This window comes from Falco rusticolus, chromosome 18, assembly GCF_015220075.1.
Source record: "Falco rusticolus isolate bFalRus1 chromosome 18, bFalRus1.pri, whole genome shotgun sequence".
NCBI lineage: Eukaryota > Metazoa > Chordata > Aves > Falconiformes > Falconidae > Falco > Falco rusticolus.
Window position 1 is genome coordinate 3,831,172 of NC_051204.1, and position 27,594 is coordinate 3,858,765.

At 65.1% G+C, this 27,594-nt stretch overlaps 2 protein-coding genes across 9 annotated transcripts; both read right to left on the minus strand.

Annotated features, from left to right (window-relative positions):
- Positions 1-3,453: 3,453 nt before the first annotated feature.
- CDC6 (cell division cycle 6) lies at positions 3,454-7,893 on the minus strand. The gene is made up of 11 exons (XM_037411581.1): positions 7,584-7,893; positions 7,049-7,258; positions 6,766-6,965; positions 6,403-6,566; positions 6,132-6,238; positions 5,827-5,966; positions 5,645-5,745; positions 5,008-5,072; positions 4,654-4,853; positions 4,401-4,541; positions 3,454-4,098 (listed from the first exon to the last, which is right to left on the minus strand). Exons 1-11 carry the CDS (start codon positions 7,891-7,893, stop codon positions 4,009-4,011), a joined length of 1,728 nt encoding a protein of 575 aa, XP_037267478.1. The 3' UTR covers positions 3,454-4,008.
- A 1,248-nt stretch (positions 7,894-9,141) lies between these two features.
- WIPF2 (WAS/WASL interacting protein family member 2) lies at positions 9,142-27,312 on the minus strand. 8 transcript variants are annotated; one of them, XM_037411317.1, is made up of 11 exons: positions 27,225-27,244; positions 26,067-26,134; positions 25,446-25,540; positions 24,387-25,325; positions 15,425-15,552; positions 14,842-14,974; positions 14,552-14,671; positions 13,394-14,053; positions 11,801-12,010; positions 11,523-11,624; positions 9,142-10,587 (listed from the first exon to the last, which is right to left on the minus strand). In XM_037411317.1, exons 5-11 carry the CDS (start codon positions 15,488-15,490, stop codon positions 10,547-10,549), a joined length of 1,332 nt encoding a protein of 443 aa, XP_037267214.1. In that variant the 5' UTR covers positions 15,491-15,552; positions 24,387-25,325; positions 25,446-25,540; positions 26,067-26,134; positions 27,225-27,244; the 3' UTR covers positions 9,142-10,546. The 8 variants fall into 8 exon arrangements, with proteins under 8 accessions (XP_037267214.1, XP_037267216.1, XP_037267218.1 ...); XM_037411319.1 differs by having other exon boundaries at positions 24,387-25,030; positions 25,171-25,540; XM_037411321.1 differs by having other exon boundaries at positions 25,171-25,540.
- Positions 27,313-27,594: the final 282 nt, after the last annotated feature.

A 27,594-nucleotide genomic window follows, 5' to 3' on the forward strand; every position in this document is an offset into this window, starting at 1 on the left:
GGGGCAGCGGGGGGGCGGTAGTGTTAAGGGTGGGGGGAGAACAGAGGGCACCCAGGTGAGGTGGGGTTGCTCACCTGGGGTGGGGGGCAGAGCTGGGGAGGACTGGGGGGCTTAAGCAGGATGGGGTGTGGGGCAGGTTGAGGGTTCCCTGCGCTGCCCCGGGGGGGGCAGGGTGGGGGTGTGCTGTACCCAGGGGCAGGGCTGGGGGTCACCCATGTGCCTGTACCCAGGGTGGTGGTGGTGGGGGGTGTCCCTGGCTGCCTGCCCTCAGCAGAGCCACTGCCCACAGGGATGGGGACACGGGTCCGCATCCCTGACACCCCAGCCCCTGCCAGCTACCCCCACCACAGTGACAGCACCAGCCCCCCCCCCCGGGTCCCCCACCCCCCAGGCCACCCACCCGCAGCCCACCGAGGGCACAGGAGGGGTAAAAGCAACTTCACTCTGAAAAAAAGGAAGAAAAAGGAGAACTGGGGTGCTGGGACAACCCTGGCACAGCCCCATGCCCCAGGGCTGGGTCCCATGGGGCAGAGGAGGGGGCCCACCCCCCCACAAAGCCCCTGGGGCCACCCCCCCCCAAAGCTCCTGGACCACCCAGAGCCAGGGCGAGGACAGGGCTGAGCAGATCTCCGGCTCCACCGGTCCTCGCCTGCTGCCAGGGGAAACTGAGGCAGGAGGTGACCCAGGCCCTGCCACCCCCGGCGGGGGTGAGGCCAGCAGCGGCACCCAGGAGCCCCTAACCCACGGCACAGCCCTGCCCCATGGCGTGAGGGCTGGGGGGGGCAGGGGGGTGGGAGGTGCCACACGTGTGAGGAGTCTGGGTGCTGAGGACACCCACCCCAGGGGGGTCCTGGGGGACCCTCGCACCTGTCAGGCTCTGCGGCACCCCCACCAGGAGGGCTTGGTGCCCACCGGCAGGGCTGGGTGCCCACTGGGCAGCTACCGTGCCTCAGTTTCCCCGTGGTGCTCAGCAGAGCGAGGCAGGATGCCGCAGGCAGCGAGGCCTGGGCACCCAGAGCCTGGTGTGGCCACCAGCCCCCTCCCCAGCACGCCGGGGCTGCCGGCCGCAGCGAAGCCCAGCTGCCGGCATGTGCTCAGCCCAGAGGAATGTGCCAAATCACTCCCAGATGTGCGTGGCGGCCAGCCCGCCGCCCCCTCCGTGGCCCACCGGCACAGCCGCCGGGCACCGGGGACCCCACACCACCCCGCCACAGGGCTGCCCGTGGGGCCGGATCCTGCCCGGCCATGGGGTCCAGCCCGGCCGGTGGCGTCGGGGTGCCGAGGTCCAGTAGGGTGTCGGGGTGCTGAGGTCCGGTAGGGCAGCGGGGTGCCAGGGCGTGGGCAGGAGATGCCACGGGGCAGGGCTGCATCCCCAGTGTCCCCGATGTCCCCATCCGCTCGAGGCCCCACAGCCCCCAGCCAGCATGGAGCCTGGTGCTGGCATGGTGGGGTCATGTGGGGTCCTGCCCCGCACCCCTGGCCCCGGTGCCCGGTGCGAGCGCAGCGGAGCAGAAAGGGGCTGTCAGATGGAATCTGGGTGCTGGCGGTGACGGCGCGGCGGGAGGCGGCCGTGCCCGCCACGTGGCCGCTTATGTAAGGAGAGTGCAGGGGAGGACAGGGAGGCCGGGGCAGCGGGGACACCGCCGAGGGGACACTGGGCCCCCACCGCGCACACGCAGGCAGCTGCGCAGCCGGACACGCGCACCAAGGGCTGCCCACGGCACAGCCAGGCACGGCACGGCACGCGTGTGCGGGAGTGAGGGCACACGGGCCGGAGCGGGCCCTGCCAGCCCCTTGGTCCCCCCGCCTTCGGCACGAGGCCGCCATGGTGTCCTGGGGACAGCGGTGATGTCCTCGAGCCGTGGGGCTCCCGCTGCGGCGCTGCCGGCCCCTCACCGGGCGGTGATGAACGGCTCCGGCGGGAGCTCCGGCACCCACGCGGCTGAATCCATCTGCGCCATCGATTTTTCATCCACTGCGGCAGAGAGCGGAGTCGGGGCCGGTGTGGCCGTGGGTGCCCCGGCGGGCTGACACGGTGACGGGAGCCGCACGCCCGTGTCCCCGCGCCACCCTGCTGGCCCCCTCCCCACTCGCCACCCTGGGGACAGCGCCACAACTGGGGACCCTCCAATGGGACGCCCAGTCTGGCCAGTCTGGCACAGGCCCCCCTTGCCCTACTGGCACAGCTGCCACCTTGCCCAGCATCACGGTGGGCTCAGGGAGGGCTGGGGATGGAGTGGTTGGGGGGGGGGGCAATGTGGGGAGCAGGGGCACCACGGTGCCCACCTGCGTCACCGCCACGTCACTGCGGTCACACACGCTGCCAGCCGCTTCCTTCCGGCCACCGTCACCATGTGCCGTGGCTTCGTGCCGTGGGGCTGTGTCACAGCCACAGGGCTGGCACAGGGCAGGATGCAGCCGCCATGGCCTGGGGGGGGGGGGGAGCGGGGGGCTGGCACCCCGTGCCCGGCCCAGCACTGCCCGCAGGTGTGGGGATGCCGGTACTGGCTCAGCCCCACGGCCCGGTGAGGGGTGGCAGCACCACGGTCCCCGCTCAGCCCCATGGCACAGTGAGGGGACAGGGACACAGAACAGCGGGCGCAGCCTGGCCTGAACCCGCTGCCCCCTCCGTGCCGCTGCACACGTCCGACACATGGCAGCTCTGGCTATAAATAGCCCAGCGGCAGCGATGGCTGAGCCGCGCTCGGGGCCTGGCTGGGGCTGCCAGCTGCCCCCGGCCCTGCCGCGCCGCCCCTGCCTCAGTTTCCCCACTGCTCCCCAGGGCAAACGGCAGCCGGGGAAGGAGCTGGCGGCTGCTGCCCCGACCCCATGGTGTCCCCGGCCCGGCAGGGCCAGCCAGTGCCCCGGCGTGCCAAACCACAGGGTGGGAACCGGAGGCTGCACCAGGACGCCCAGTCGGGCGGTGGTATCCAGCCCCCTCGCCGGGCTCTGCTTTGGCACTGGGTGCCGAGGGGAAGGACACGGCCGATGTCCCCACACTGGGGGCACCCCACAAGCCACAGGGCCAGAGCCACGATGGGGCTGGCACATACCGAAGCCACGATGGGGAAACTGAGGCACAGAGGGGACCCAGGCACCCCACCCTGCCCCTACACCCGGCGCCCCAGCCCCAGCCGGGGGGCCTGGGTGACACGGTGGGGGGCGATGGCCAGGGTGGGGGGCGATGGTGGGCTGTGGGGCACTGCTGGAGCCCCAGCCCCTCCCCGCTCCCCCGCGTGCCTGGGCCCCCCCAGCCAGGCAAGCTGCAAAATTAGGTCAAAGCATCTATTAATTACGAGCGGAGGAGCTGGGGCCAGGAGCTGGGGGGAGAGCCGGGGGGCTGCAGCCCGGGAGGCCAGAGGGGCTGGAGAGGGGGACCAGGGCTGTGCGCCCCCAGCCCCGGGGCAGGAAAGGAACAAGGAGGGGGGAGGGGGCAGACACAGGAGCCAGCGCTGATCCAGAACAACTTTACTAACACCAGGAGATGGGGGGGACCCTGCTGTCACCCCACCCTGCGGCTGGGCACAGCCTGGACCGAGCGCACGGGGACACTGGGACCCTCCCTGCTGCACCCAGGGGCCTGGGGGGGTCCCAGGGCTCTGAACGAGCCGGGGGCAAACGCGGCCATGGCTCCAGGGAGCAACGCCGGGTCCCGGGATCAACACAGGATCCCGGGATCACGCGTGCCAGGGTGGGAGTGGGGCCAGGAGCTCCCCCAAGGCCACGGCCACTGCTGCGGAGGGGCTGGGGTGGGTGCCAGCCTCCCGCCTCACCTCCAGCTGTGCAGAAAGAATAATCATAATAATGATAAAATAATAATAATAATAATAAAACTGCCCCAGACTGAGAGCCCCAGGGCAGGAGTCAACAAACAAGGGCCGAGGCCTCTTGGAGCCATTTTCCTGCTCCCGGCACAGCCCAGCCCAACCACGCACACGCCAAAATCCCACCCAGGGCAGCGCCCGCCCAGCCCGCCCCGAGGGGCCGTGGGGAGGGGGCTGCCGGGGGCTAGCGCAGCCCCTGGGCCATGATGCTGCCCACCAGCACCGCGTCCTGCAGCACGTGCTCCACCGCCGCCGCCTCCATCTTCAGGGAGACCTGGGGGAGAGAGAGCGGCTCAGCATGGTGCTGCCGGACCCCTGCCCCGCTCTTGGATCCGCGCCGGACCCCTGCCCCGCTCCCGGCTCCCTGCCGGACCCCTGCCCCGCTCTTGGATCCCTGCCCCGCTCTTGGATCCCCGCCGGACCCCTGCCCCCCTTCCCAGACCCCTGCCCCACTCCCGGACCCCTGCTGGACCCCCCTCTGCTCCCAGAGCCCTGACAGACCCCTGCCCCACTCCCAGACACCTGACAGACCCCTGCCCCACTCCCAGACCCCTGCCCCACTGCCCCCCAGGGTACCTTGGCCAGCCGGGCCTCCTTGGCCCTCTTCAGCTCAAGGACACCGCGTGACTCCAGGAGGGTGACAAGGGACAGACACTCAGCCTGGTCGACAGCAGGGAGCTGCTGCTGCTGGCAGACCTTGCTGTAGGCATCGTGGAGCTGGGGAAGGCAGGGCGGGCATTACGCCATGGCGTGGCATCCAAAGGGAAGACCCCAGGGACACCCCCCAGATCCCCAAATCCAGCCCTGAGAGGGTCCCACTGCCACTCACCTTCCCCAGTGTCACCTCCTGGGCACGCAGGCGCCGGGTGAGCAGCAGCAGGGAGCAGAGCAGCACCTTCTGCTGCAGCGGGAAGGCATCCCGGGCCCCACGGCCGGCCGCCACCAGCCGATCCTCAAACACCTCCGAGATGACACGGGAGATGTGCGGGAGCCCCACGCGCTTGGGGACAGGGGACACCGGGGAGTCACCTGTGGGGACAGATAGGGCTGCAGGAGATACGGGGGTGACGAGGAATAGGAGTGGGTGGCAGCGCAGAGCAGGTGCCCCAGAAAGGGACCCCAGCCCGGAGGTGCCACACACAGGGTTTTGGTGCCGGCGCGGCAGCCGGCAGCAGCTACTCACTGCCGGGCAGCGGCTTGAGCAGGGTCTGGCTCTGCACCTCCAGCTCCACCACCTCCACGGCGCGCCTGGGGAGAGACAGCCCTGAGCGTCGGGCAGAGCGGCCGCCCTGGCACGGGCACCGCCGGCACGGGGCTCACGGGGGCCACCGGCCGTGGCACCACGGGCACAGGCACCGCCGGCACAGAGCTCACACGGGCCACCGGCCACAGCACCACTGCCATGGGCACCGCTGGCACAGAGCCTGCAGGGGCCACCGGCCGTGGCACCACCGGCACAGGCACCGCTGGCACAGAGCCTGCAGGGGCCACCGGCTGCGGCACCACCGGCACAGGCACTGCTGGCACAGAGCCTGCAGGGGCCACCGGCTGCAGCACCACAGGCACAGGCACCGCTGGCACAGAGCCTGCAGGGGCCACCGGCCGTGGCACCACGGCACAGGCACCGCTGGCACAGAGCCTGCAGGGGCCACCGGCTGCAGCACCACAGGCACAGGCACCGCTGGCACAGAGCCTGCAGGGGCCACCGGCCGTGGCACCACCGGCACAGGCACCGCTGGCACAGAGCCTGCAGGGGCCACCGGCCGTGGCACCACGGCACAGAGCTCGCAAGGGCCACCAGCCGCAGCACCGTCACTGACCTGCAAATATCCAGGGCCTTGCGAGCGTCCCCAGTGACTGCAGAGACCTTGCGGGCGCAGAACTGGATGGCGGCGGCATCCAGGACGGGGTCACCAGCCACCTGCCGAGGCACCGCACACCATCAGCACTGCCGAGCCACCCCACGTTGTCACCCACCCTGTGTGTCCCCCCACGTCTCCACCTGCCCCAGCCGCTCCTGCAAGATGACGACGAGCTGCTCCCGGGTGTAGGGCGGGAAGTGCAGCAGCCGGGGGCCACCAGCCACCCAGGCCCCCAGCCGCGCCAGGCTGCGGTCCGTCAGGTCCAGAGCGTTGGCCAGCCCTGTGGGCACAGCGGGGTGAGGAGGGGAGGGAGGAGGGCTGTGCCCCGAGGAGGGAGAGGGTGGGCGAGGGGGGGTTGCAATGACAATTCCCCTCCCCCCTCCCATCAGCCCCCTAAATAGGGAGGGTCGCCGGGGTGGGCAGTGCCACGCTGCCGCGCACTCACCCATGAGGACAAGCCGGGAGCCGGGCAGCTGGGGCCATTCAAAGAGGGTGTAGAGCACATCCTGCCCCCTGTTCTCCAGCTGGTCCAGCTCGTCCAGCACCAGCAGGCTGCAGGGAACAGGGAGCCCGGATCAGCCCCGGCTCTGCCCACACCCCCGCAGCCCCTTCACAGCCCCCCCGAGCAGGGAAAGCCGCTGCTGGGGCCACCTCTCCCAGCTGGCCACGCTGGGGGCATCGAGCGGGGGCCCCCCCAGCCCCAGGTAGGAACTCACACCATGGGCCCCGCGGCCGTCAGCTGCTTCTCCAGCCTCCGCACGCCCTCGCGGCCGGTGGCCACGGGCAGGCCCAGCTGCTGCGCCACGGCGGGGAAGACGGCCTGCGGGCTGCTCAGCGACATGCAGTTCAGGACGACGGTTTTGCTCCTGGCGAGCTCATCCTGCCAGCGACAGGAGCGTCACACCGGCCACACTGCTGCCCCCTCCCCTGAGCTGGCACCGCAGCAGTGCTGCCCCCCTGCCCCATTTCCCTACTGGCTTGCTGTGCCAGCACCCCCAAAACAGGCACCTCTGCCCCCACCCCCCCACGGGGGTCTGCCCCACTCCTGAGAGGTTGCCGGGACCCCCGGCGTGGCGCACCTTGCAGTCGAGCAGGACGCGGTTCAGACAGGCTGTTTTCCCTGTCCCAGGGGCTCCAGAGATGTAGAGGCTGCCGGGCTGGCACCCACGGACGTGATCCCGCAGGAATTGCCGGATGATGCCCATCTCCCTCTCCCTGGCATGGAGGCGGTCGGGCATGGCTGTGTGCAGCACCCGCTTCGCCTGCAGGTAGCAGGTGCCTGCGCCGGGGAGAGGGGGGGGGGGTCACGGGGGGCTCATGGTGCTGCCAGGACCCCCCTGGTGCCCCCCTGACCACACTCACCTCCCTGCCTGAAGAGCCGGGTGCGGGCAGGCTGCCGGCACCTCTGGGGGGTCTCCTGCCCCCCCTTCTGCGGGGATGCCCCTGGGCTGCTGGGCTTCTGGGGGGAGGCTGGGGGGGTCTTGAAGAGCAAGCGGCGCCCCTGGTTCTCCTTACTGCGCTTGGCCGGGGAGCAGGGCAGCGCGTGGGGGACATTGCAGAGGTTGTCGTCACCTGCGGAAGAGACGGATCAGCGGGGTGGCCGAGCTGGTGGGCCTGATCCTGGCAAGATGCCAGATGTCACATGGTGCCACTCCCCCCCCCCCGCCCCCAAGGGCCCGATGCTGGCAAGATGCCACTTGTCACATGGTGTCACCCACCCCACCAGCAGATTTTCGTCTTGCAACCAGGCAAAGCCCCAAATGCAGCCGTGCGAGGGATGGGACGGAGCTCGATACGCTGCCTGCCCCAGCCCCACAGCAGCTCTTGGGGAAGGGGTGCCCCCCACACCATCCCGGGGGGTCCCAGGGGAGGGGGCGGGGGGGGGGGCAGGGCTCACCCAGGCGCTTGCAGGGGCTCAGGGGCGGCGTTTTGGTCCAGGGTGAGCATGTGGCCAGCGCCGCCCGGCCAGGGTCCGTGGCCCTGGGGTAGGGGGAGAGCCGCAGGGCGGTGGGCTCGGTGCTCTTGGCGAGGCAGCGGGCGCTGCGCCTGCGGGGGAAGCTGATGGTGGGCTGGCACTGGGGGCTGCTGCTGGCCATGGTGGGGGGGCTGCGGGTGGAGCAGGGACACCGGTCAGGCGGGGTAAGGGTCCCAGCCCCACATCTCCATCTGCACCCACTCAACCCTCTCCTGCATCCCCCACCCCCCATGGGCCTGCTCTGCCCCACATCTCTGTTCCTGATAACCCCTGCCCCCGCTCAGGCTGCAACCCCCAGCCCTCGGCCCCCCACTCGCCCACCCGTGTCCCAGCCTCCCGTGCTCCCTTCCTCCTCCCTGCCCCTCCCCCCTCAGCCCCCTCCGTACCCCGGCTCCCAGCTCCCGTGCCCCCCTCCAGCCCGGATCCCCCCAGACCCCCGTGCCGCCCCTCACCCTAAACCCTCCTCGGCCGCCAGTGCTCCCCCCTCACCGCAGACACTCCCAGACCCCGGTGCCCCCCCCCCCCCCCAGCCCGGATCCCCCAAGACCCCCGCGCTCCCCCTCACCACAGCCCCCCTCCCCGGCGGCACATGCTCCCCCCTCACCTCAGACGCCCCTAAACTCCCGCGCCCCCCCGCTTCGCCTCGGTCCCCCCCAACCCCCCCCTCACCCCAGTCCCCCCCCGTGCCCCCCCTCCCAATCCCGGCCCCCCCAGACCCCCGGCCCCCCACGCGCCGCCGCCGCCCCCCCAACCTTCTCGCGCCAACTCAGTCCTAGCTCTGCATTTCCCGCCACCAGGCTGAGCCGGGCCCGCCCCCTGCGCCCCATTGGCTGCACCGCCCGCCGCCGCCACCAATCGCAAGGCCCTACGCCGAGCGCCGCGGCCGGAGGAGGGGCCGTCGCCCAGCAACCAATCGGCGAGGGAGCGCGGGGCACGCCGGGAGGCGTAGTCGGGTGGGGCCGCGATCTCGCGGTGTCCCCAGTGCTCCCAGTGTCACCAGCCCCGCCTGCCCAGTGCCACCAGTGCCCCCGCCCTACCTCCCCAGCGCTCCGTGTCACCAATACCCCCAGCCCAGCGCTCCCAGTGCCACCACTGCTCCCAGCGCTGCCATCCCAGTGCCACCAGCCCTGCCTCCCAGCGCCACGAGTGCCCCCAACCCTGCCCCTCCAGCGCTCCCAGTGCCACCAGCCCTGCCTCCCAGCGCCACGAGTGCCCCCAACCCTGCCCCTCCAGCGCTCCCAGTGCCATCAGCCCAGCCTCACCAGTACCCCCAGCCCTGCCTCCCCAGCGCTCCCAGTGCCCCCAGCATCTCCCACCCCACCTTCCTCAGGCCTCCCAGTACCAGCCTGGCTGCAAGCAGAGCGCCCTGGCCCATCACCCCCCCCCCCAAAAAAAAGGGAGGGGGGGGTCCTTAGGGAGGCGCAGAGCTCCCCTGCACCTCCCCCCTCCTCCAGCCGGTGCCCCTGAAGAGTCGTGTATCTTTATTACTTTTATTTAAATGGAATTTCAAGCTCCTCTGTTTTTATTCTGTTCCCTCTTAAAACAGCCCCTCACGCCCCAGGAGGGGCTGGCGCTCGGGGAGAACCGTGTTTTACCTTTATTTAAACCAAAAAGGCAGCACTGGGGGGGTGACGGGGGGCTCATCCTCCAGAGAAACACCCCCACCCCCCACCCACGCATCCCTTGCCCTGTGCACTGCCTGGCTCCAGCCTCAACAGGGAAAGTTTCCATCTTCTTTTAAAAAAAAAAAAAAAAAAAAAAAAATCCCCCAAAACAGTTAGAGGGGAGGGTTTAGTACCCCCGCAGCGAGCCCACCTTCCTCCTATAGTACAAGCTTTTTACAACGTACAAAATAGATCAGTAACTACGGTTAATGTCCAGCCCACCCCGGTACTGCGAGTAAATACAGAGAATCCAGCCCAGTACCAACAGTCGGACAGGGGAGTGTGTAAGGCAAAACGTCAGCGGAGCCCCCCCAGCGCGGGGGCTGTGGCCCCAGCTCCCTCCCCACGTTCCCCCCCTGCCACAGAAGAAAAAGAACAAACCACCACCCCACCCCCGGTTTCCTCCACGGATAATTAGTGTCTTCCCGTTAAAATGCTCAAAGTTTGGTGATTTAGCGTTAAAAGCCGGGGTGCCGCCGCCGGGCGCCTCCTCGCCCCATCAAAACCCCGTGGTGTGAAAAGGCTGCGGTGGGTTTGGGGGGTGATGCTGCCGGAGGGGTGTGGGGGGTGGGAGCAGAGAAAGGGGGGTGTGTCCCCCCCCCAGCTTCAAGCCACCTCGTGGCCCCCAGCCCCTGCCCAGGGCTGTGGGGGTCTCCCTGGATGGTCCCTGTCACCCCCCTGCTCCTCCACTGGCTCCTGTGCAAAAAAGCAATCGGCTGCGCCGGAGTAACGAGGCTCTGCCGGTGCACCCCAGCTCCCGCTCGCTCCACCGCCGGCGCAGCCGGTGATCACGCAGCGCATCCACCCCCTGCCCTACCCCAGCTCCTCTCCGAGCCCTCGCTCTGCCCCAGCCCTGAGGGATCGGGCACTGAGCCACCTCCGGTCCCAACTGCCCCAAGTCCTCGCGCCTGGCTCCCAGGCTGCGGCTGGACGTGGGATCCTGGCCCGAACCGGGATCTGCGACGAACGAGGAGGAAAGGACCCAGGCGGGTTTGCCAGCAAGGTCCCCGAGTCCCGGGGGAGATGCATAGATGAGGGTGGGCTGGCGGAGAGAGCTGGGCTGGAGGTATCTGCTCGTCCTGGTGCAGCTGGGAAAACCAAAGACGCTGGAAGTTTCTCATGCAGGATCCTGGGGGGCAGGGAGGTGGGGAGGGTCCGCCTGAGGAAGGGGGAGGAGGTTCGTCTCTCTGCTCAGGAACAATCCGCCTGTGCAGCCCGCTTTCACCTGGGGATGGGGGGCAGGGGGGGGGCCCCACGTGTAGCTGAAAGACAAGAAAGACCATTGAAACCAGAACCTGCACAGAGATGGTGGGCACGGCGTGCCCCGCGCTGCTGGCACACGCTGGAAGCCACCAGCACCAGCTCAGCGGATCAGCACCCCGGTGCTCCGCAGAGCAGGATCCGACACGTCTGCCTTCCCTCCTCCACATCCTCACGCCAGCAGCCCCCCCACCCCCACCCCAGCATACTCCCTGCAGAGATCTGGAGCCTGGGATTTGCGACTCAAAACCAGCCGCTGCAGCACGCATGGAAAGCTCAGAGCTTTTCAAATCCACATTAAACATTCATCGCTCTAAAAATAAACGAGCATCCCATTCTCCCCGGAGTCTCCTCCAGGATCCGCAAGGCTGACGCGCAGCAGCGGCGCAGCAAGGGCACTTTGCGCTGTGCCGCCAGCGCCAGGTCCAAGCACCATTGCTCAGGGCCACACCAGTCAGGCCTGTACTGGGATGCACTGGGGGGCTCTTCACCCCCCACCCCCCCAGCCCCTGCCCAACACCAGCTTTGGCCACAGGGGCGGCTGCTGGGGTCGTTTTGTAACCGCTCCAGCACCAAAGGTGCTGAGCGCAGGCAGGAACGAGCCCTGCGGCATTTCTCTGCACAGGCTCAGCAGGCAGAAGAGGGGGCAGGTGGGACGGGACGCAGGCACAGCCCAAACCCTCGGGGCCCCCCCTCACAGCCCAAATCCTCAGGGCCCCCCCCCCCCAAGCGCAGCAGGCTGCCCTGGGGGCTCCAGGGAGCGTGTGCAGGCCCCCGGGCAACGCTGCTGCATGGGGAAGGACGTGATCAGGAGCCTGGGGCGGCTCACACCAGCCCCTACGTGATCCAGCCTGAGCAAACAAGGCAGCAGCTGTCACTGCTGTCACCTCCTGCCACCCTCGAGCACCAGCCACGAGGACCCCTCCTCCTCCCTTACCTCTGTTTGTTTTGCTGGGGTAGATTCTCTGGAAGTATTTATATTCTTCTGGGGCTGGGAAGTCTTCGACAGGGTGAAAGGAGTATTTGGATTCGAAGTCATCTGCGGAGGAGGGGGGAGAAATGGGCAGGTCAGCGAGGGGGGCTCCGACAAGCACAGCGAAAGCTGAAGGGCTTGGCTCCACGTTGGGGGCTCCCCCCAGCTCCAGCCCCCCAGGACAGCAGCGGCTACAGTGAGCACAGATCCGTGCCCGGGGTCCCACCCGGGGTCCCACTCACCCAGGAATGCTCTGACGGTGGAGATGGAGTCCCGGTGCCCGTTCCGCACCGGTGGAGGCGGTGGTGGTGGCCCGGCCGGGGTCCTTGTGGGCGGTGGTGGCGGCTTCCCTCGGCTCGGGGGCTCGGCGGAACCATGCAATCTGTAGGGGGGCGGGGGTGGGGGGGCGTCACGCCCCCCATTTCGCAGCATCGGCGGAGGGGGTGGCGGAGCTGCAAGGAGAGCTGGGTCAGCACCGGCACGGCCCACCGCAGCCTGCCAAGGCACGGCATCCCCAGGGCAAACCCTCCCTCCGGCAGCGGGGCCAAGGACATCCTCCGAGGTAGCTTTCCAGGCCAGCTGCTGAGCCAGGTCGCTCCAGCGGCCAAAGTGGCCGCCCAGGGATGCTCCTACGCGCGCCCAGAGATTTCCTGCTCGCTCCTGACATCTGCATTCCTCCCGTCAGCTGCAGCGGAGGGGACTGGCCAGCCTGCTCCCCGCTGGCTCCCCGCCCACCCCCAGGGGGGCTGCTCCAGCCCCAGCACGACCCAGGTCACCTTCAGCATGAGAAGGGGTCCAAGGACCAGCTCCGAGCCTGCACACACCAGGGTTTGAGGGCAGCGGCTCCACATGGAGCCAAGATGCAGCCTGGCCCGGCTGGGAAGCTGCGTCCACACGGCCGCCAAGGCAGCGACAGGACCCAGGGCCCCTCCAACCCACCTCTCGCTCCTGCCCAGCCTCCCACAGACGCACAGTGGCAGTTCATGCTCTTCATTAAGCTAATTACACACAGACTAACAGAGCAGATCCCCAGCTGTAACTCAAAGGAGAGATTCTGGCAGGGCCGGAAGGACAGAGCGGCTTGGCAGGGGACCAGGCGGGAGCTGCGGTCTGGACGCGGAGCCCAGGAGCGCAGGGGGGGGGCACCGGGGCAAAGCTGTCACCGCTCCTGGCAGCAGGGACATGCTCACACCCAGCTCCATGTGCAGGGGGGCAACAGCTAGTGGTTCTCACGAAGTCACCCCTCTTCGTGGTGCCTGCCACCAAAATGCCTGCACCAGAGGTGACAGAGCCTTCACTGCCAACTGCGCTCCAAATGACGCAGTGCCAAAAGCAGCCCGGAGAGGAGCAGGATTGTTCCCCAGGGCTGAGCGAGGGTGTCTGGCTGCACCACCAAGGGAAAGGCTTCTTCCTTCTCTGCCACAGCTTTTTGTCGCTACCCCAGTGACATTTAGGAAGCTCACGGGGAGCAACCACAGCGTGCACAGCTCTGGCTCCACCACGTTCTGACCTCCCACCCCGGGAGGACACAGCAACCTCACGGGCAGGAGCTGCCCAGCCGCAACCCCCTGCCAACATCAGGCCTGAAAGGAGCCAAACAAACAAAGGACAGGACCAAGGACACGTATTAAACATGACAGTCCAGCTACTGCCCCTGGCTCAACCCCTACGCTGGCTGCCACGTGCAGAAGCGTCACTGCGCCCCGGCGCTGACTCTTCCCCCAGCATCTGCTTCCAGATACCAAAGACCCCACGGGCAGGTGGCCGCAGTCTGACCCACCACGGCCGCTCCTGGGTGCAACGGAGCCAGGCTCAGCAGAGCGAACGGTTTTTACCTGCTCCCCGGCTGGGGGGGTCTCTGGCTGGCGGAGGGGGGCGACTGCTCTGGAGAGACGGGGAGGCTGAAGCAGGTGGCGGTGGTGCCAGACCCCGCAAAGCGCCCGGCGTCTTCCTGTGCAAGGAGTTGTGTCTCTGCGGCAGCTCTGGGGCGGATTCGTTGATGGGGCTGGAAGGGCCGTTGGGGACACTGGGGGGTTGCCGATAAGGGGGCGGCGGGGGGGCGAGAGACTGGCTCTGAGCCCCCGACCCCGTTCGGATACTGACTGGGGAGGGAGGGGGCTTGATGGGTGGTGGAGCAGGGGGTCCGTCCCTGCTCACGGGCAGTCGCTGTCCCGGGGTGGGCGGCAGGGGCTTCTCTCGGTTGTAGGAAGAGGCCTTGGCGCTGTGCGCCGGCGGGGGGGCCGGAGGGGCGGCAGCACGGCGTCCCGGCGGGGGAGGCGGCGGGGCGGAGGAGCTGTGCTTCATGCCGGTGCTGCTGGTGGTGTTGGGCCGGGAGAGATCCGGCAGGGAGGGCCTCTGCGTGCGCGGCAGCTCCGGCGGAGAGCCCCGGCTGTTGTCAGCATCATCTTGAGGTCGGCTGTTGCTGGCCGGCACCGGGGGCCTGGGGGCGGCTGCTCTGGAGCCGGGGACTTGCAGGGTTTGCTTACTGGAGCTGTCTGCGGTGAAGGAAAGCAGAGTGACTGGCCAGGCACGGCACGGGCCGGGAAGACGGCGAGAGCGACGTGTGGCGCTCGTTCCCGAGCCTGCGCAGAGCGCGGGGCAGCCTGCCCGCTCGGCCGAGGAGGGCCAGACCGTGCGGAACGCTGTCTGGCACAGGCAGGGAGCTGGCACCGCGCTCAGCCACACACAGCTCCTCTCTCACCACTGCTATTCGCTCTCTGGCTTGCTGGAAGGCAGGTTGCCACAGAAAATAGCAGAAAGAAACGTTCAGCAACACACACGACTCCCGGGCCCTCCAAGGAGGTTTGTGTCATGGGACGCTGCGGTGTGCAGAGAGCGCAGCTTGCCTGCGGCCACACGTGGCGTGTTGATGTGGGGGTCCCTGCCTCTACCCAGCTGAAATTCCCAAGCAAACACGGCAAGATCCTCAACCCCCTCCTGCTCGGGAGCCTTCCCAGGGAACCTCCGTGCAAACCACAGACAGGGGCCATTACCTGAGCTGTCCTTCGCTCCCACGGGTCTGAGCTTGGGCACACCGCCTTGGAAGAGGCCGCCCTTCGCCTGGATTGCAGCTGAGCTAGAGCTGTAGCTGCCGCCACCACTGCCCTTGGGCTCTGAAAGGAGAGGGACAGGGACAGGGAGGTTAAGCCCGGTATTATCAGCTCCTCCAACGAGGAGCTGCTGGAAACCAGATGGGCGACAGCCCAGAAACCATCCTGAAGGGCACGGCAACACCCGGCGTGGGGCTGAGGGCCTCCCGGGTGCAGGCCAGGTGGGTACTCACTCTCTAGGATTGGTGCGCTCCGGTCGTTGATTTGTGTCACTTTCCTTAGCTTGGTCCCTTTACAGATGTCCTGCAGGAGGGCCCCACGGCCTCGCTGCTCCTCTCGGCTCAGTTTCGGCAGCTCTGTGTTTGCCTGGAGATTAAGAAGCAGCTCAGCAGCTCGCCTGTGCACAGACATCCTGATCCACCTTCCCACTCCGCTGAGCCCAGAAGCACTCCCACCCCCTGCTGGCAAACAGCCTTCTCCGGGGGCTCTTTTCCCGATGGAGAGAGGGGGCTGCCCCAGGAGGTCACGCTGTTCTTCTACAGAGTGAGGCTGAGACCCCGTCCTACCTAGAGCCAAGGCTCAGCTCAGTTACAACCACGTGCGAGACCCCCCGCTCTCCACTCCAGGCCATCGTGGAGCAGAAGGTCCTAACGCACAGCGCAGGCCCTTCCTCTGCCGCAAGGGAAACTGAGGCGCAGCCCACAGCCCACCTGACGCTCTCGTAGGTTGGACTTGAGGAGGTCCAGAGACAATAGAGGAGCCCCTGGCAAGCGGCACCATGCGGAGACGGGCCACCTGCCCACCCTACAACCCTACCTGACTGAAGGTAGGAGGCGGCGGGGGGCCAGGCGGCGGCGGCGGTGGGGGAGGAGGGATCGGCATCCTGGCCCAGCTCCCAGCAGCTCCGGCGGCTCAGTGCTGGGGGCTAGCCTGGTCACTCATGCCTGCGGGAAGGGAGGAAGCGGTCAGGGACTGGAAGGGAAAGCTGGCAAACTGGCCACCGAGAAACATGGCCCCAGGCTAGCGTGCTAGTGCCCTGGGCCTGGAGCTCACACGGAGCAGAGAGGGGCTGGGGCTGTTCTCTCCCAGCTGGCTCAACAGGGTCTCCAGATTCTCCCAAGACTCCAGAGCAGCAGGTCCCAGAGGTGGGAGCCAGCAGGATCCCCCACCCCAAATTTCCAGGGCCCCCACCCCAGCACAGAGCCTGCTGCTGAAACCCAGGACACTTTTCGCACGACCGCCTCGCTCAGTAGAGAAAACCCAGCCAAGCTAATCCTGCTCCATCAATCCAGCTCCTTTATCTGCAGCCGGAGGCTGCTCACGTGGAAGCACGACAGGAGCCCAAAGCCTACAGCCCGTCAGCAGGCACCACGGCCAGCCCTGGCACGCGTCCCCAGCAGGTCCCTCCGGCCACGAACGCCGTTCAATCTGCCAGACGGATCACCAAGCAGAAGGCAGACGAAGCGGCACGGTGCTGTCCTGTGGCACAAGGAGAATCACTCCTGCCCCCAAACAGCCCTGACAGATAAGGCAGGTTTTCCCAACCCCTCCGATCCTCCAACATCCCAACACCCGAAGGCTGGCTGCGCCCCGCTCCATCCCCACAGCTCCAAAGCGCCCCTTGAAGCTGTCCAAGTAGCAGCAAAACGAGCTTTACCAACATCGGCCTGACTAGATTTCAACCCACCGCATCACAAGCCCCAAACGAACCTGTCCCGCACCACGGCTTACCCAGAACAGCCATTCCCACAGCCCCACAGCCCCAAAGCCCCCCTCGAAGCTGTCCAAGCAGCAGCAAAACGAACGTTACCAACATCGGCCTGATTAGATTTCAACTCACCGCATCACAAGCGCAAAAGGAGCCTGTCCCGCACCACGGCTTACCCAGAACGGCTCCCAGCCTGCACAGGTCGGGGTCCCCAGAGCCCGGCAGCTCCGGTTGGCAGCGGAGACGGAGCACAGAGGAAGCAGGGACAGGAAAAGGCACCTGAATCACCGGGAGATCACAGGATGGGCCCCTGGCAAGCTCGTGCTTCTGACAGCAGCAGGCAGGTAGGGCTGTCCCGGCAGCACCGGCTCAGGGAATAGGAATGTGATGACTGGAGGCCTCACTCGCCACCCCGGGAGTTTCGGGTGCCCAGGGCAGACCAAAAGGCAGGGGATAAATGCCCCTTTCTGAACCGCAGATGTCTTTCCCCCAGGAAAACCTGTTCCCTAACCATTAAAGGGGACCACAATACCAACCCGAGGTAAGAACAGGACAGTTTCACACCTGCAGCTTCCGACTTGTGATCCCTGACCTCCAGGGCAGGTGACCAGAGAGGTCACAGACACATCCACCACGACAGTGAAAGTTTCTTGACGACCCAGGCACTGAAACCCAGGTGCCCACGGCCTTTGAAATGGTTTGTATCAGATATTAAAATCCAGATCCCTTCTAAGACTCGCCTTCTACTAGAAAAAACACAATTTACTGATGCTACAGTACGTGGAAGCCAGAAGAAGACCTGGCCCATCCTCACATGTGACGTTCCCACTCCCCATCACGGCAGAGGTGTGAGAACAGGAGAAATGGACCAGCAGCATCTCTGCGATGCCAGCGGCTCCCCTGCCCTCAAGCGAACCACCAGCTCTCTGCGGTTCAGGAAAAGAAATAAGTAAACTGCCTTTTAATTAAAAACAGCTCCTCTACTGAGTGAGAAACTCCTCAACTACAGACACCCTCTCTCTGGGAAGACATCCCTCCCTCTATCTTCTGGCCTTTTTAAAGTCACTCGAGATGGCAAGTTCTCCGGTGGCACCAGCCACACCTCTGCGGAGCCGGGAGCTGCAGGAACTCGAACCCACCGGGACTCAGCAGGTCCTTGCCCACCCCACTGGGGAGGCCAGGGACGCCAGCTCACTCCTGCCTCCCGGAAAACCCTCCCCTGACACCTCCAAGTGCCACTTTGCGCCAGACCAACCTCGAGGCCTCACACAAAAAAGCCCAAATCCCCGGATTTCTGCAGCCCCACCAAGCCAGGCTGCTCTGCAGACTGGAACAAAGCCCAGCAAACCCATTTGGCCTGTACCTTTCCCACCAAAGCAAGATCAGAGACGGCTCATAATGTGCTCGTCTGGGACCCGCCGGCGCTGCCAGGACATGTTGCAACAGGAGCGCTTTTCCCCTGTGCTCCTGCCCACCCTGCAGCGGGACCACAGGGCCAGGACGGCGCGAGCTGCTGCCAGGGCAGAGCGTGACGTCGGGGGACGGCGTGATGGCGTCGTGGCATGACAGGCAGGAGGGCCCCGGCCTTGTTTGAACACCAGCAGCTGGAGGTAATTAGCAGAGATACAGCTGAGAAACGTGTCAGGTAATGAGACTCCTGACTCGGTCTCATGTGTCACAGGCCTGAGCCAGCACCGGAGCGGTGCCAGCGCTGCGGGCCGTCACCTCTGCTCCTGATCCATGGGAACAGAAAACACCCACACATCGTCTGCCCGTTACGCTCCTGCTCCAGCTGGTTACTCACGGGGTGACACTCCCCACCCAGCTCTGCACCTCGACAGCACGTGGGGGTCACAGGAGCCCCTTCAGATACTTCTGCGACAGGGACACACCGCCTCGCTGTACACAGACGGGCGGACAGGGGTTTGTTGGCTGTCAGAAGACAAGGCAGTGCCACATCTGCAAGGGGAGCACGCTGCTCAGGTCCCCCTCTTTGCCCTGCTGCTCCCCACGTAAGCCCCACATCAGGCAGAGCGACTAGGGACAATCCCACAGCGACGTTACCTCCTGTAAACACAGGGGAGGAGAGGGGTATTTCTACAAAGAAAACCATGAGTCATTACCTCCCCGTATCTAACATGCCCTTAAAACTAGTGCTGCACCGAAACCCGCATTCAGATAAAGGCTCTGACCTAGAAGAGCGAGAGGAGGGGAGAGAAGAGTTTAAGCTAAAGCAGCTTGAGGATAAACTGGAGCTGAATTCCCGAGAAACAGGTCATTTCGTTTCAGCACACGGCCCCATTCAGGTTGTGGATTAACAGCAAAGGTCACATTGAAAAACCAAAATCAAGAGGCACCGAACTCAGCACATGGAGGCTGCTGCTTATTTCATACCATGAGAAAAGCCGAGACCTCTGGGTGGGAACGCTGGAGTGATTTGTGTCTGTCTTTAAAATAAAGCCTAGATCTTTAATGTTCATGAAGACAGACACAGCTGATAAAGATTAGGGAGACACAAGCTAAATCCTCCAGGAAAAAAAAAAAAGGAGGGGGTTCTCCCAGCTCTGCTTACCACCCCTTAATGTCTGGCGTATGCCTTACGGAAACCATGCCCTTTAAAACAATGCTGCTCCGACAGCCGACTTCTCTGCATTTCTTCTCCTTTGTTCTTCGTTACCAGGGATCCTTTCACCAAGCCAGATCTGAGCCTTTGAGAGCTCCATATGCCGCCACGGCAGCTCCCTGCACTTGCAGGGAAAGTGGTTTGAAAGACCTGAATCGGGGTGGCGAGAGAGACACAGCTAGATCAAAGCGCAGAGGAGAGCTTGTCTTCGGTTAAGCCGGGAGGGGCAGGTTTGCACGTTAGCTTTCCTTTTAAAATGAAAAAAACAAAACGCAAGAAAGCTGTGAGAAAACCAGGAGGAAGGCGACGTGTGAAAAGCTATCACTTTGGAGGAGAGCGGGCTCACTAAAATCGAGGTGACCCTGCAGAAAGCTGCTCCCAGCAGCCACGCCGGGTGTCACCGGCACCGCAGACCCCTCGCCCCATGGTGGCACTGACCACGGTGGAAGATCCTGGAGCGTTTTGAGTTGGCACTCCCCTGCCAACCCTGGGTTCAAAACACTGTTAAAAGCCCAGGATGTGCCATTCAGCAGCCCCTCTCTCCTGTAAAACAGCTGAATTAGCCAGATCTGGCCTGGACTACACACCACGGTTTTCAGGAGTTCGGTTGGTTGGATTTTTTAGGTGTTTTTCAAGTCCCCATTTGCCGTGAAGGGAAATGAAATGCCTTTTCCAGCAAGCAGCCCTGGATTCTGCTCATCCCTCGGGGTGGGGGGGTTGCTTTTTTAGCAGGACAGGCAGCAGTGACCTTCAGACGCAGTAAGCGCGTTTCCTCGCTTTTCAGGGGGATTTGGGCGCTGGGGCGGATTTGTATTTCACAGCTACACTCGCTGCTGCGGCGAGGCCGCATTTGCAAACCCGAGATGAAGCGCTTCATCCTCAGGGAGGCAGCGGCTTTGAACTGCAGATCAAGAGGAATTTCCAGCCCTCTGATGTCGGCTGCAGAATGTGGCTGCACCGGTTTGGGGACAACTTCCAAGGCTGGACCTCTTAAACACCCTCCCTCCCACCCCGCCTCGCAGGGCGCCTTTATCTTCCACCTCTTCCCATCCAAACCCTCAGTTCCTCATTACCCTGAGTGCAGCCCTTCCAAATTCAGAGCCTGTCCTCCAAAGCCTGACATTTCTGCCCGTTCCTGAGGAGCGAGGGCTTCGGCAGCACTGAAGATGCGACATAAATAATTTATCCTGAAAGACAGCCATCACAGGATTTAAGGTCATTCAGGCTTTTAAAATCGTATCAGCATGCTTTAAGAGAGTGAGCTGCCATCTCGATTTGGAGCGTCTCAAAGAGCTGGTGCATCGCTGCGTGCAGACAGACAGACACACTCCAGCCCCGCGGGACTCAGACATTCACTGTGAATTATTAACAACCCACGGTCACTGACAATGCATTTTTAACAAAACCCCGAACACAAAAGTTTCTAATGCCTCAGGGCCGAATTCCACAGCCCTTGGTGCTTCCCCAGCCCCGACCATCGGACCCCGGAGTCGGGCTGTCCTTTAGCAGCTTTCCACCCAGCTCAGCTCGGTGCACTTGGCAGAGGAAACCTTTAATCAGGAGCAAGGAATCGTGTCCCGACATTAGGCTGCAGCCAAGGGAAGAGCAGGAAGAGCCTGTCCCAGGAGGGCCCACAGACTTCCCTGCCTCTCCCTGTCCCATGTGCCAGGCGAGAAGGGAAAGGAAGCCGGGGAGGGAGAGGTGGCACACGAGGGGACTGGGCAGGAACCGCTCTGAACCACCGCTCTCCGACGGACATCTCCGATTGTTCCAGCGGGAGGAAGCAGCGGGAGACGCAGGGACTTCCCGGCTGCTTTGACGGTGACCCACGGCTGGGAATAACGTGCTGCACAGCCCACGCCTCGCAGAGAACAATACGCCGCTGAATGGAAAGCGGCTCCTGAGCCTGGTGGTGTTAGTCTAGAGGTCAGATTAAAATGCCTTTTTATCGACTGCCAACAATGCACCGTCCCCTTCACCGTCGGCTCCAAACACCGTCTGCACGTTTAGAGCAAATGAAGCCTGCACGTTGGAGCTGACAGAGCTGGGAGCTAATCGAGGTGCAAGGCAGCAAGGAAAATACCGGTGGCCTCAGGCTGCTCCGAGCAGGACGAGGAGCAGAGAAGAGCTCCAGCCACCTCCAAGAGCTTTTTAAAGCCCCCCAGCAGTGCCGGGGCTCGCTCACACCAGGCTGGTTCAGAGGCAGCTGCATCTAAGGCTCCCCGCACAGCAAACCCGACGCAGCGTCAAGTCTTTGGTCTCCACCAGGCTGAGGCTGCCCGCGGTACCAGTGCAGAGCCAGGCCCACCCCCCCAACCGTCAGTCCAAACCAAGAGCACGCAAAGTTATCTGTAAAACAGCACCAGGCGCTCCACGGGGCAGAGCTTACAGCACCAGCGAGCCTTACACGGGAGCAGGCACCCAGTCTCCAGCTCCAGCCTGCCACCCTGAGTTGACGCCGTCAGCTGCCGCAGCCGTCTACTGATGCTGGTCTGAGTCACGAGGTAGGGACAGCAAAATGGTCCAGGTGAAACCTTCTGCCAAAAAAAGCACATTAATTGGACGGGACCCCGCTGAAGGCCACGCTTTCAAACCAAAACCCTGAGCCAAGCTCTTCTGCCAGGCTCACCCCGACATCCGAGCGGCTGGCACCAAACCAACCCGCCCTCTCAGCCGACGCAACGCCAGGCCAGCGCTGAAGGGCTGACATTTCTGCATCCTCCTCCTCCTCCTCTGTCCCTCGGGAGCGGTGGCCCTGCCCAGGCACACGGGCCCAGCAGACAGCCCCTCTGCAAGAGGTTCACTGCGCCCCGAGACCGAACGGGCTGCGCGGCTATCTTAGGAAAAAAGCCTCTGCTCAGTCCCCCGGCCCCCATCCAGAGAGTTTGGTTATAACCGTAAAGAAAAAATAAAAAATATCCGTGGAAAACCCATGAGCTACACTCACACACACGCTGCCTGGAGGTCGGCTCTGCTCAAGAGCCTGGATGGAGAATAACCATGCCTTTAAAGTACCGCAGGGCTGGCTCCAGCTTAAACCCCCGTACCAGCCTCCGCCTGTGTTTAAACACGCGGCTTAAGGCTGAGACCCCGCCGTAGCCCGCAGCGGCCGCCCTCCTGCTCTGCCTGTGGCCCTTCAGCCCCTTCGCTCAGCAAGGCAGCACCCAGGGCTGGGTTGGTTGCCCTGCCCTGGCCAGGAGCCTCCTTGGCAGCTAGCCCTCCGGCCCTTGTCCCCTGCTGGGGTCTCTCCCACCTCCGGCCAGGCATCCCTGAGGCTCCCACCCTCGTCATCTGCCGACGAGGACTGCGGGGAGGCTGAGGGCAGAGACCTCCACCTTTGGTCCCTTTTGCCACCCCCCTCCTGCAGGCCAGAGGTGCTGGGGCTCTGCCTGCTCGCCCACCTCCCGCGCCGACTCTTTTGCAAGCGCTGCTCCGAGCCCGGCTGCGGGAAGCAGCCCCGAAGGAGACAAGCGGAGCCGGGCTGGAGCGCGAGGTCTCCTGCTGTTCCACAAAACTCAGCCAAGTATTCTCAGGGTTTTCCTAGGCAAAGGCCAAGCAGAGATGCGCCGACTCACAATCCAGAATACACAGGACAAGTAACCGAGGCAGAGTGCAAGTCACTGGGTGCTGTCGGGAGGTGCCTGCTGGAAGGGTGCAGTCCCCGCCGCGGAATAAAGTCACCCCGAACCACCCCAAAGCCACAGCGACCTCGCAGAGAGGAAGCAGCCACTAGGAAAACCACTGCTGACTGCTTCTAAAAAGTCAAATTGGCTAAAGAAACGCATCCTTCCTGCAACCAAGTTTGCACCCCGAGTCATTAGGAGAAAACTGACGAGCTACCATAGAACGCCCAACACTTAAGTGTTATCTCGGGACACAGGTATACACTTGAGGCTTGTGCAAGACCCTAAAGCTACAGAAACCTTACCAACGGGGCCGATCCACACCGTAGGATCGACAGGATGGCTTAAGGCAAGCGGAGGCCTGGCTGGGGCACGAGGCCGAAGGCGGCGAGGGCCCAGCCCCACCAGCCTTCCCTGTGACAGCCGCAGCTGCAGGAGGTGTAAGAGCACGAAGGAAGTGCCTGTGTCAATGCCAAGGGGAAAGCGAGCCAAGCCCCGTCAGAGCGAGTTCTCCGCACAGTCGGATCTACACTCGGCTGCTTTTCAGGTCGGTAGGTGCCAAGAACACGCTGCAAATTTACAGCCGGCGCAGAGGGAGAGGAGGGCTTGCTTTGAGACGTGATCTAGTAAAAGAGTGTGACAGAGAGACTCGGCAATGGGGTCGGATGGTCCTTGCAGATGCAAGCCCCTCGCTCCCAGGCGAAGCCGCGAGCACACCCCAGCTGTCGACCCCGAGCCCAGCCCAGGCCAGGGAAGCTTTAAGCCCCCACACCTCCAGAGGAACCACCACCGGCCCTGCAGGGAAGGTGCCCGGCTGCTTTGGCCAAAGCAGAGACAGGCCCTGGGCGCAAGCAAGCACAGCGTGCATCGCTGCAGGAGCGCCACGGCAGCGGGTCAGACCCGACAAGGACACTCGAGCGCAGCAGCACCAAACCCCAGCAAGCAGCGTCCTGGGGCGCAGGGCCCGGCATGATGCCCACGTCTCCCCACGGCCCAGACTGCCCGGGGGCCATGCTGCGAGCGAGCTCTGCCAAGCAGCATTTGCAACTTCCCTCACCTGCTCCCACTGGTAAGGGGAAAGCAGAGCTCCCTGCCACCCTCCGCACCTGCCCGGCAGCTTCTCCCCCTTCCCCGTGAGCATCCCTCCCGAGCTGCCTCCGCCCCAGGGCTGCCGGAGGGAGAGTCTGCGCCCAGGGCACGGGGCTGCCGCGGCTCCGGCTGGTGCAGCTGGTCCTGCCGAGCAGCAGGAATCTCTACGGGTTTGATACTGCATGTGGGAGACTCCATGCAGGAGTGGGGATGGACCCAAGGAAGCAGAAAGGCACCCGAGCCCCAGCACCATGCCGGGGCATAGAGCTCCACAGCCTGCAGGAGATCCCCCCAGCAGGTTTCAGCCCCCAGTACTGCAGCCCCCCCCGAGGCCAGTGACAAAAAAGCCGGCTCAGCTTGGGAAAAAGACCATTTAATTTTTGAACCAACCTCGTAACATCAGAGTGAGGAGCAAGCCCTGGGAGCTGCGCTCATGCCAGAGCTGCCCTGGGAAAACGAGCAGGAGAAACCCAAGATGCTCAGCCCTTCATCAGGAGGGCACTTTCCCCGTTCCCTCCTCCCACCTTTGCTTCCCAACAGAAAGCTACTTCTTTGGCAGAGCAAATCTGCCTGCCTTCCAAGCAGCCAGATGTAAGGAAGTAGGTCAGACAAGGACCAGAGCGCCTCGACAACAGCACTTTAAAGCAAAGCAAAGCGGGAAGCGAGCCCTGACCTGGAACATGCCCCGTCACCTTGGTGCTGGTGGAGGTAGGGGGGGAAACCGGCACACCTCACCTCAGAGATAATGCGTTCAGCAAGAGCAGAAAATCTAACAGCAGCAGAGCGGCACTCTGCGCAGCGGCTTGTGTGTCAGGGTCTCATATCCTGCAGCTGCAGGAGCCGAAAGCTTTGCAGCCTCGCGTGTCGGCGGCACCGGCCGATCTGCCACAGCGCGTAACCACAGACCTACTTTTCACGGCAGAAACTAACCCAAACAGACCCGATCCACGGGGAAGGGAGGTGGAGGGGCAGGCAGTGGTGGTAAAGGTGGGAGCGGCCAGCCGCGCTCCCCTCCGTGCCACACTCACGACTCGGCGCCGGGCACGACACACACTCTGGATGGCACCGGCTTGGCAAGCCACGGCCGACAGTTCCCATTTGTTCACGGCGGGATGAAGCCAAGCTCTCCCTCGCCCTCCACGGCACAAAGAGGGGTCTGTGCTCCCGGCCCCGGAGCGGCCATGGGAAAACAGGCTCTGCCTCTGCATTCCAGCAACAACGCATGGCTGCGAGCGGGAGGGCCTGCGAGCGGGAGAGCCACCGTGCTGCCTGGCAGCCCGCACCGGCGGGGAGCACGGCCGCCGTCGCGCAAGGTGCAAAGAGGGGATGTCTCCCAGCACGGGGGGGGAGGCTCAGCTGAAGCAGCAGTGCCGAAACACCTTGGGGACACAACACACTCAATAAGCTGAGACAGGCAGGAATGAAGACAGGCAGCCAAGCCACGAAGAGCGGAGGATGCACTCGCCAGGTAGCTTTGCCCCAGAGAGCACGTCCAAGCCAGGGCCAGGCGGATTCACACCTCATCTGCAAACCGAGCCGCCTCCTTCGGCAGCGGAGGCAGGAGTCAGGTCAGATTAGATCCTCTCTGGCAGCCGTCAGCGGGGCAGCGACACTCCACACCAGAGATCAGGCCAGGCTAGAGCAACCCAGGCGGACACCCATCCGCGGCCAAGTCTGCCAAAGGTAAAACAAGGCCGGTTTGGGATCACGGCACCTCTCCAAGGGCTCCTGCTCAGCCCAGCGTGCAGGCTGTGCTTCATTGAAATGACTTTCATGCAAAACCTCTGCCTCCACCTGGCCCGAGGACACTGCTGCACTGGCTCCTTGCCACCTTCCCACCGGCCAGCGGGGTGGGGGAAGTGGCTCCCAGCCGACGTCTTGCCTGGATGCTGAGGTGGGGCAAAAACCGGAGCAAGGCAGTCACGAGGCGCTCAGCACCCAACATCCACCCGTCAGCTGAGGGTCAGGAGGCAGCCGGCATCTCCTCCCTCTGCATCCCACCCTACGGGCCCCAGAAACGCTGCCCAAGTCCAAGCAGATGAGGGGGGTGGGCACAGCCTGGGCTCCCGTCCCACTCACCGCAGGGGGGGTACCTGCAGCGGAGCCCTGGCTAACAGCAACAGGGACTCGAGGTAAACCCCTTAAAAGTCTCTGAGCAGTGCTTGGAGAATAAATGGGTTCAGAGGACACAGCGCTGGGCTTGCTGGGGCTTCGGCCTGCACTGCCCCAAACCCACCCTGGCCACTGCCTCCCCCAGGTCTGGGCTCAGCGCAGCTTCTCCGTGACAGGACAAACGCTAAAACAAGCGACACCTCAACAAGAGCAGAGCCCCAAGGAGGCACAGCTTGGTGTCCAGGCACACCGGCTCATGGATGCAGCCCGCTCGCGGGGCTCGTCACCATGCAGCACACGTACCCCGCAGCCTGAACCCAGCCGCATCCCTCCCACGTCGCGGCTGAGGACATCGAGGCACACGGGGAACCCTGCAAACAGAGAGCCAGGGTGGGCGAGAGCTGCTCGCCGGAGCCAGCTGTGCACTCAAGGACAGGCGTGAGCCACATCAATTCTGCTGAGTCTTCGAGGGGGGGGGGGGGGAAGGCTGCGGCTGCTCGTGCCACAGCGCTGCTGCGCTCCCTCTGTCCCAAAGGACACGCAGAAAACAATCAGCTCCTTATTTGTGTGCTTCCAACCAGGGCTCTGGAGGGGTCCAGAGGGTAAAACCCACAGCAGGAATTCAGTCCTCAAGGCTGGGACGCTGCCTGGGCAGTGTCTGGCAGGGGCAGGCGCTGCCGTACAGGCTCCGTGGGTGGGAAGGGGAACACGCAGCGGAGCCGTGTTTACCCAGAGCCGAAGGGAGAGCTCGGCCTCCACCGTGGCGCTCGCAGCACTTCGCTGCCCAGCCAGATGTGCCCCGCGCTCGGGTCTTCGCAGGCAGAGGCTGCTCAGGCCGCGGTTTGCCGGCACCGGGCCCGGAGGAGCAACCAGACCGCAACGCTGCTTGGGGACCCTGGGCCTGGGCGGTGCCTGGGAGCGCTGTCCCCCGTGTGTCCCCCCCCCCCCGAAGGACACAAACGAGGCACCCACGGGTGCTGCCCACACGCAGGCCCGGAGCTCCCCCTGTCAGCGTCGCTGGACGGGGGGCAAAGGGACGAACGTGCCGGCCACCTTCCCGTGACGCGGGGAGAAGCGGAGTGGGGAGCAGCTCTCCCCGGGACCCCAGCAGAGCACCCCCCGCCGCCACCGGGGCCCGCTGCCAACACCCCCCCAGCACAGACACGGCCAGCAGCGCCGGTGCCCCCCCTGGGCACTGCCCCACGGCCTCCCCGCCCCCCGCTGCCACCGCCCCTGCGGACCCACGGCCACCCCAGCCCTCCTGCGCCCCCCCAACAGCCCCCGACGCGTCCCCCTGCCCCGAGCAGGCCCCGCACAGACCCCAGCGCAGCCCCGGCCCCCTCGCCCCGCCAAGCCGCACGGCCCCCCGCACGCCCACCCCGAGGCGCCGGAGCCCACGGAGGGCCGCGGCCCCGGCCCGCACAGGCCCCGCCGTGCCCGCCCCGGTGCCCCCGCGCTCACCCGCCGCCCGCGGCCTCCTCCCGCCGCACCCGGAAACGCGGCCCCGCGGCGCCGTCCGGCCTCCAGCCGCGGCCAAACAAAATGGCGGCCGCCGCCCCTCCTGCGCCTGCGCCGCACGGACCGGATGTGGGCGGGGCCCGGCGGGGCGGCACGGCCGCGGCGCCATCTTGGAGAGGTCGGGCGGCCATGGTGGGAAGGGCGCGGCGGCCGCCACCTTGGGAAGGTCACCCGCCGCGGCGGGACTGCCGAGCTCCGCGGGCGGCCTGAGGAGCGGGGCGCCGCAGGGGAGCGACTCCCCGCTGCCAGCCCAGCCGCCGCTCCAGCCCCGAGGTGGCCCGGCTACCGCCAGCAGCTCCGCCCGCCATGTTGG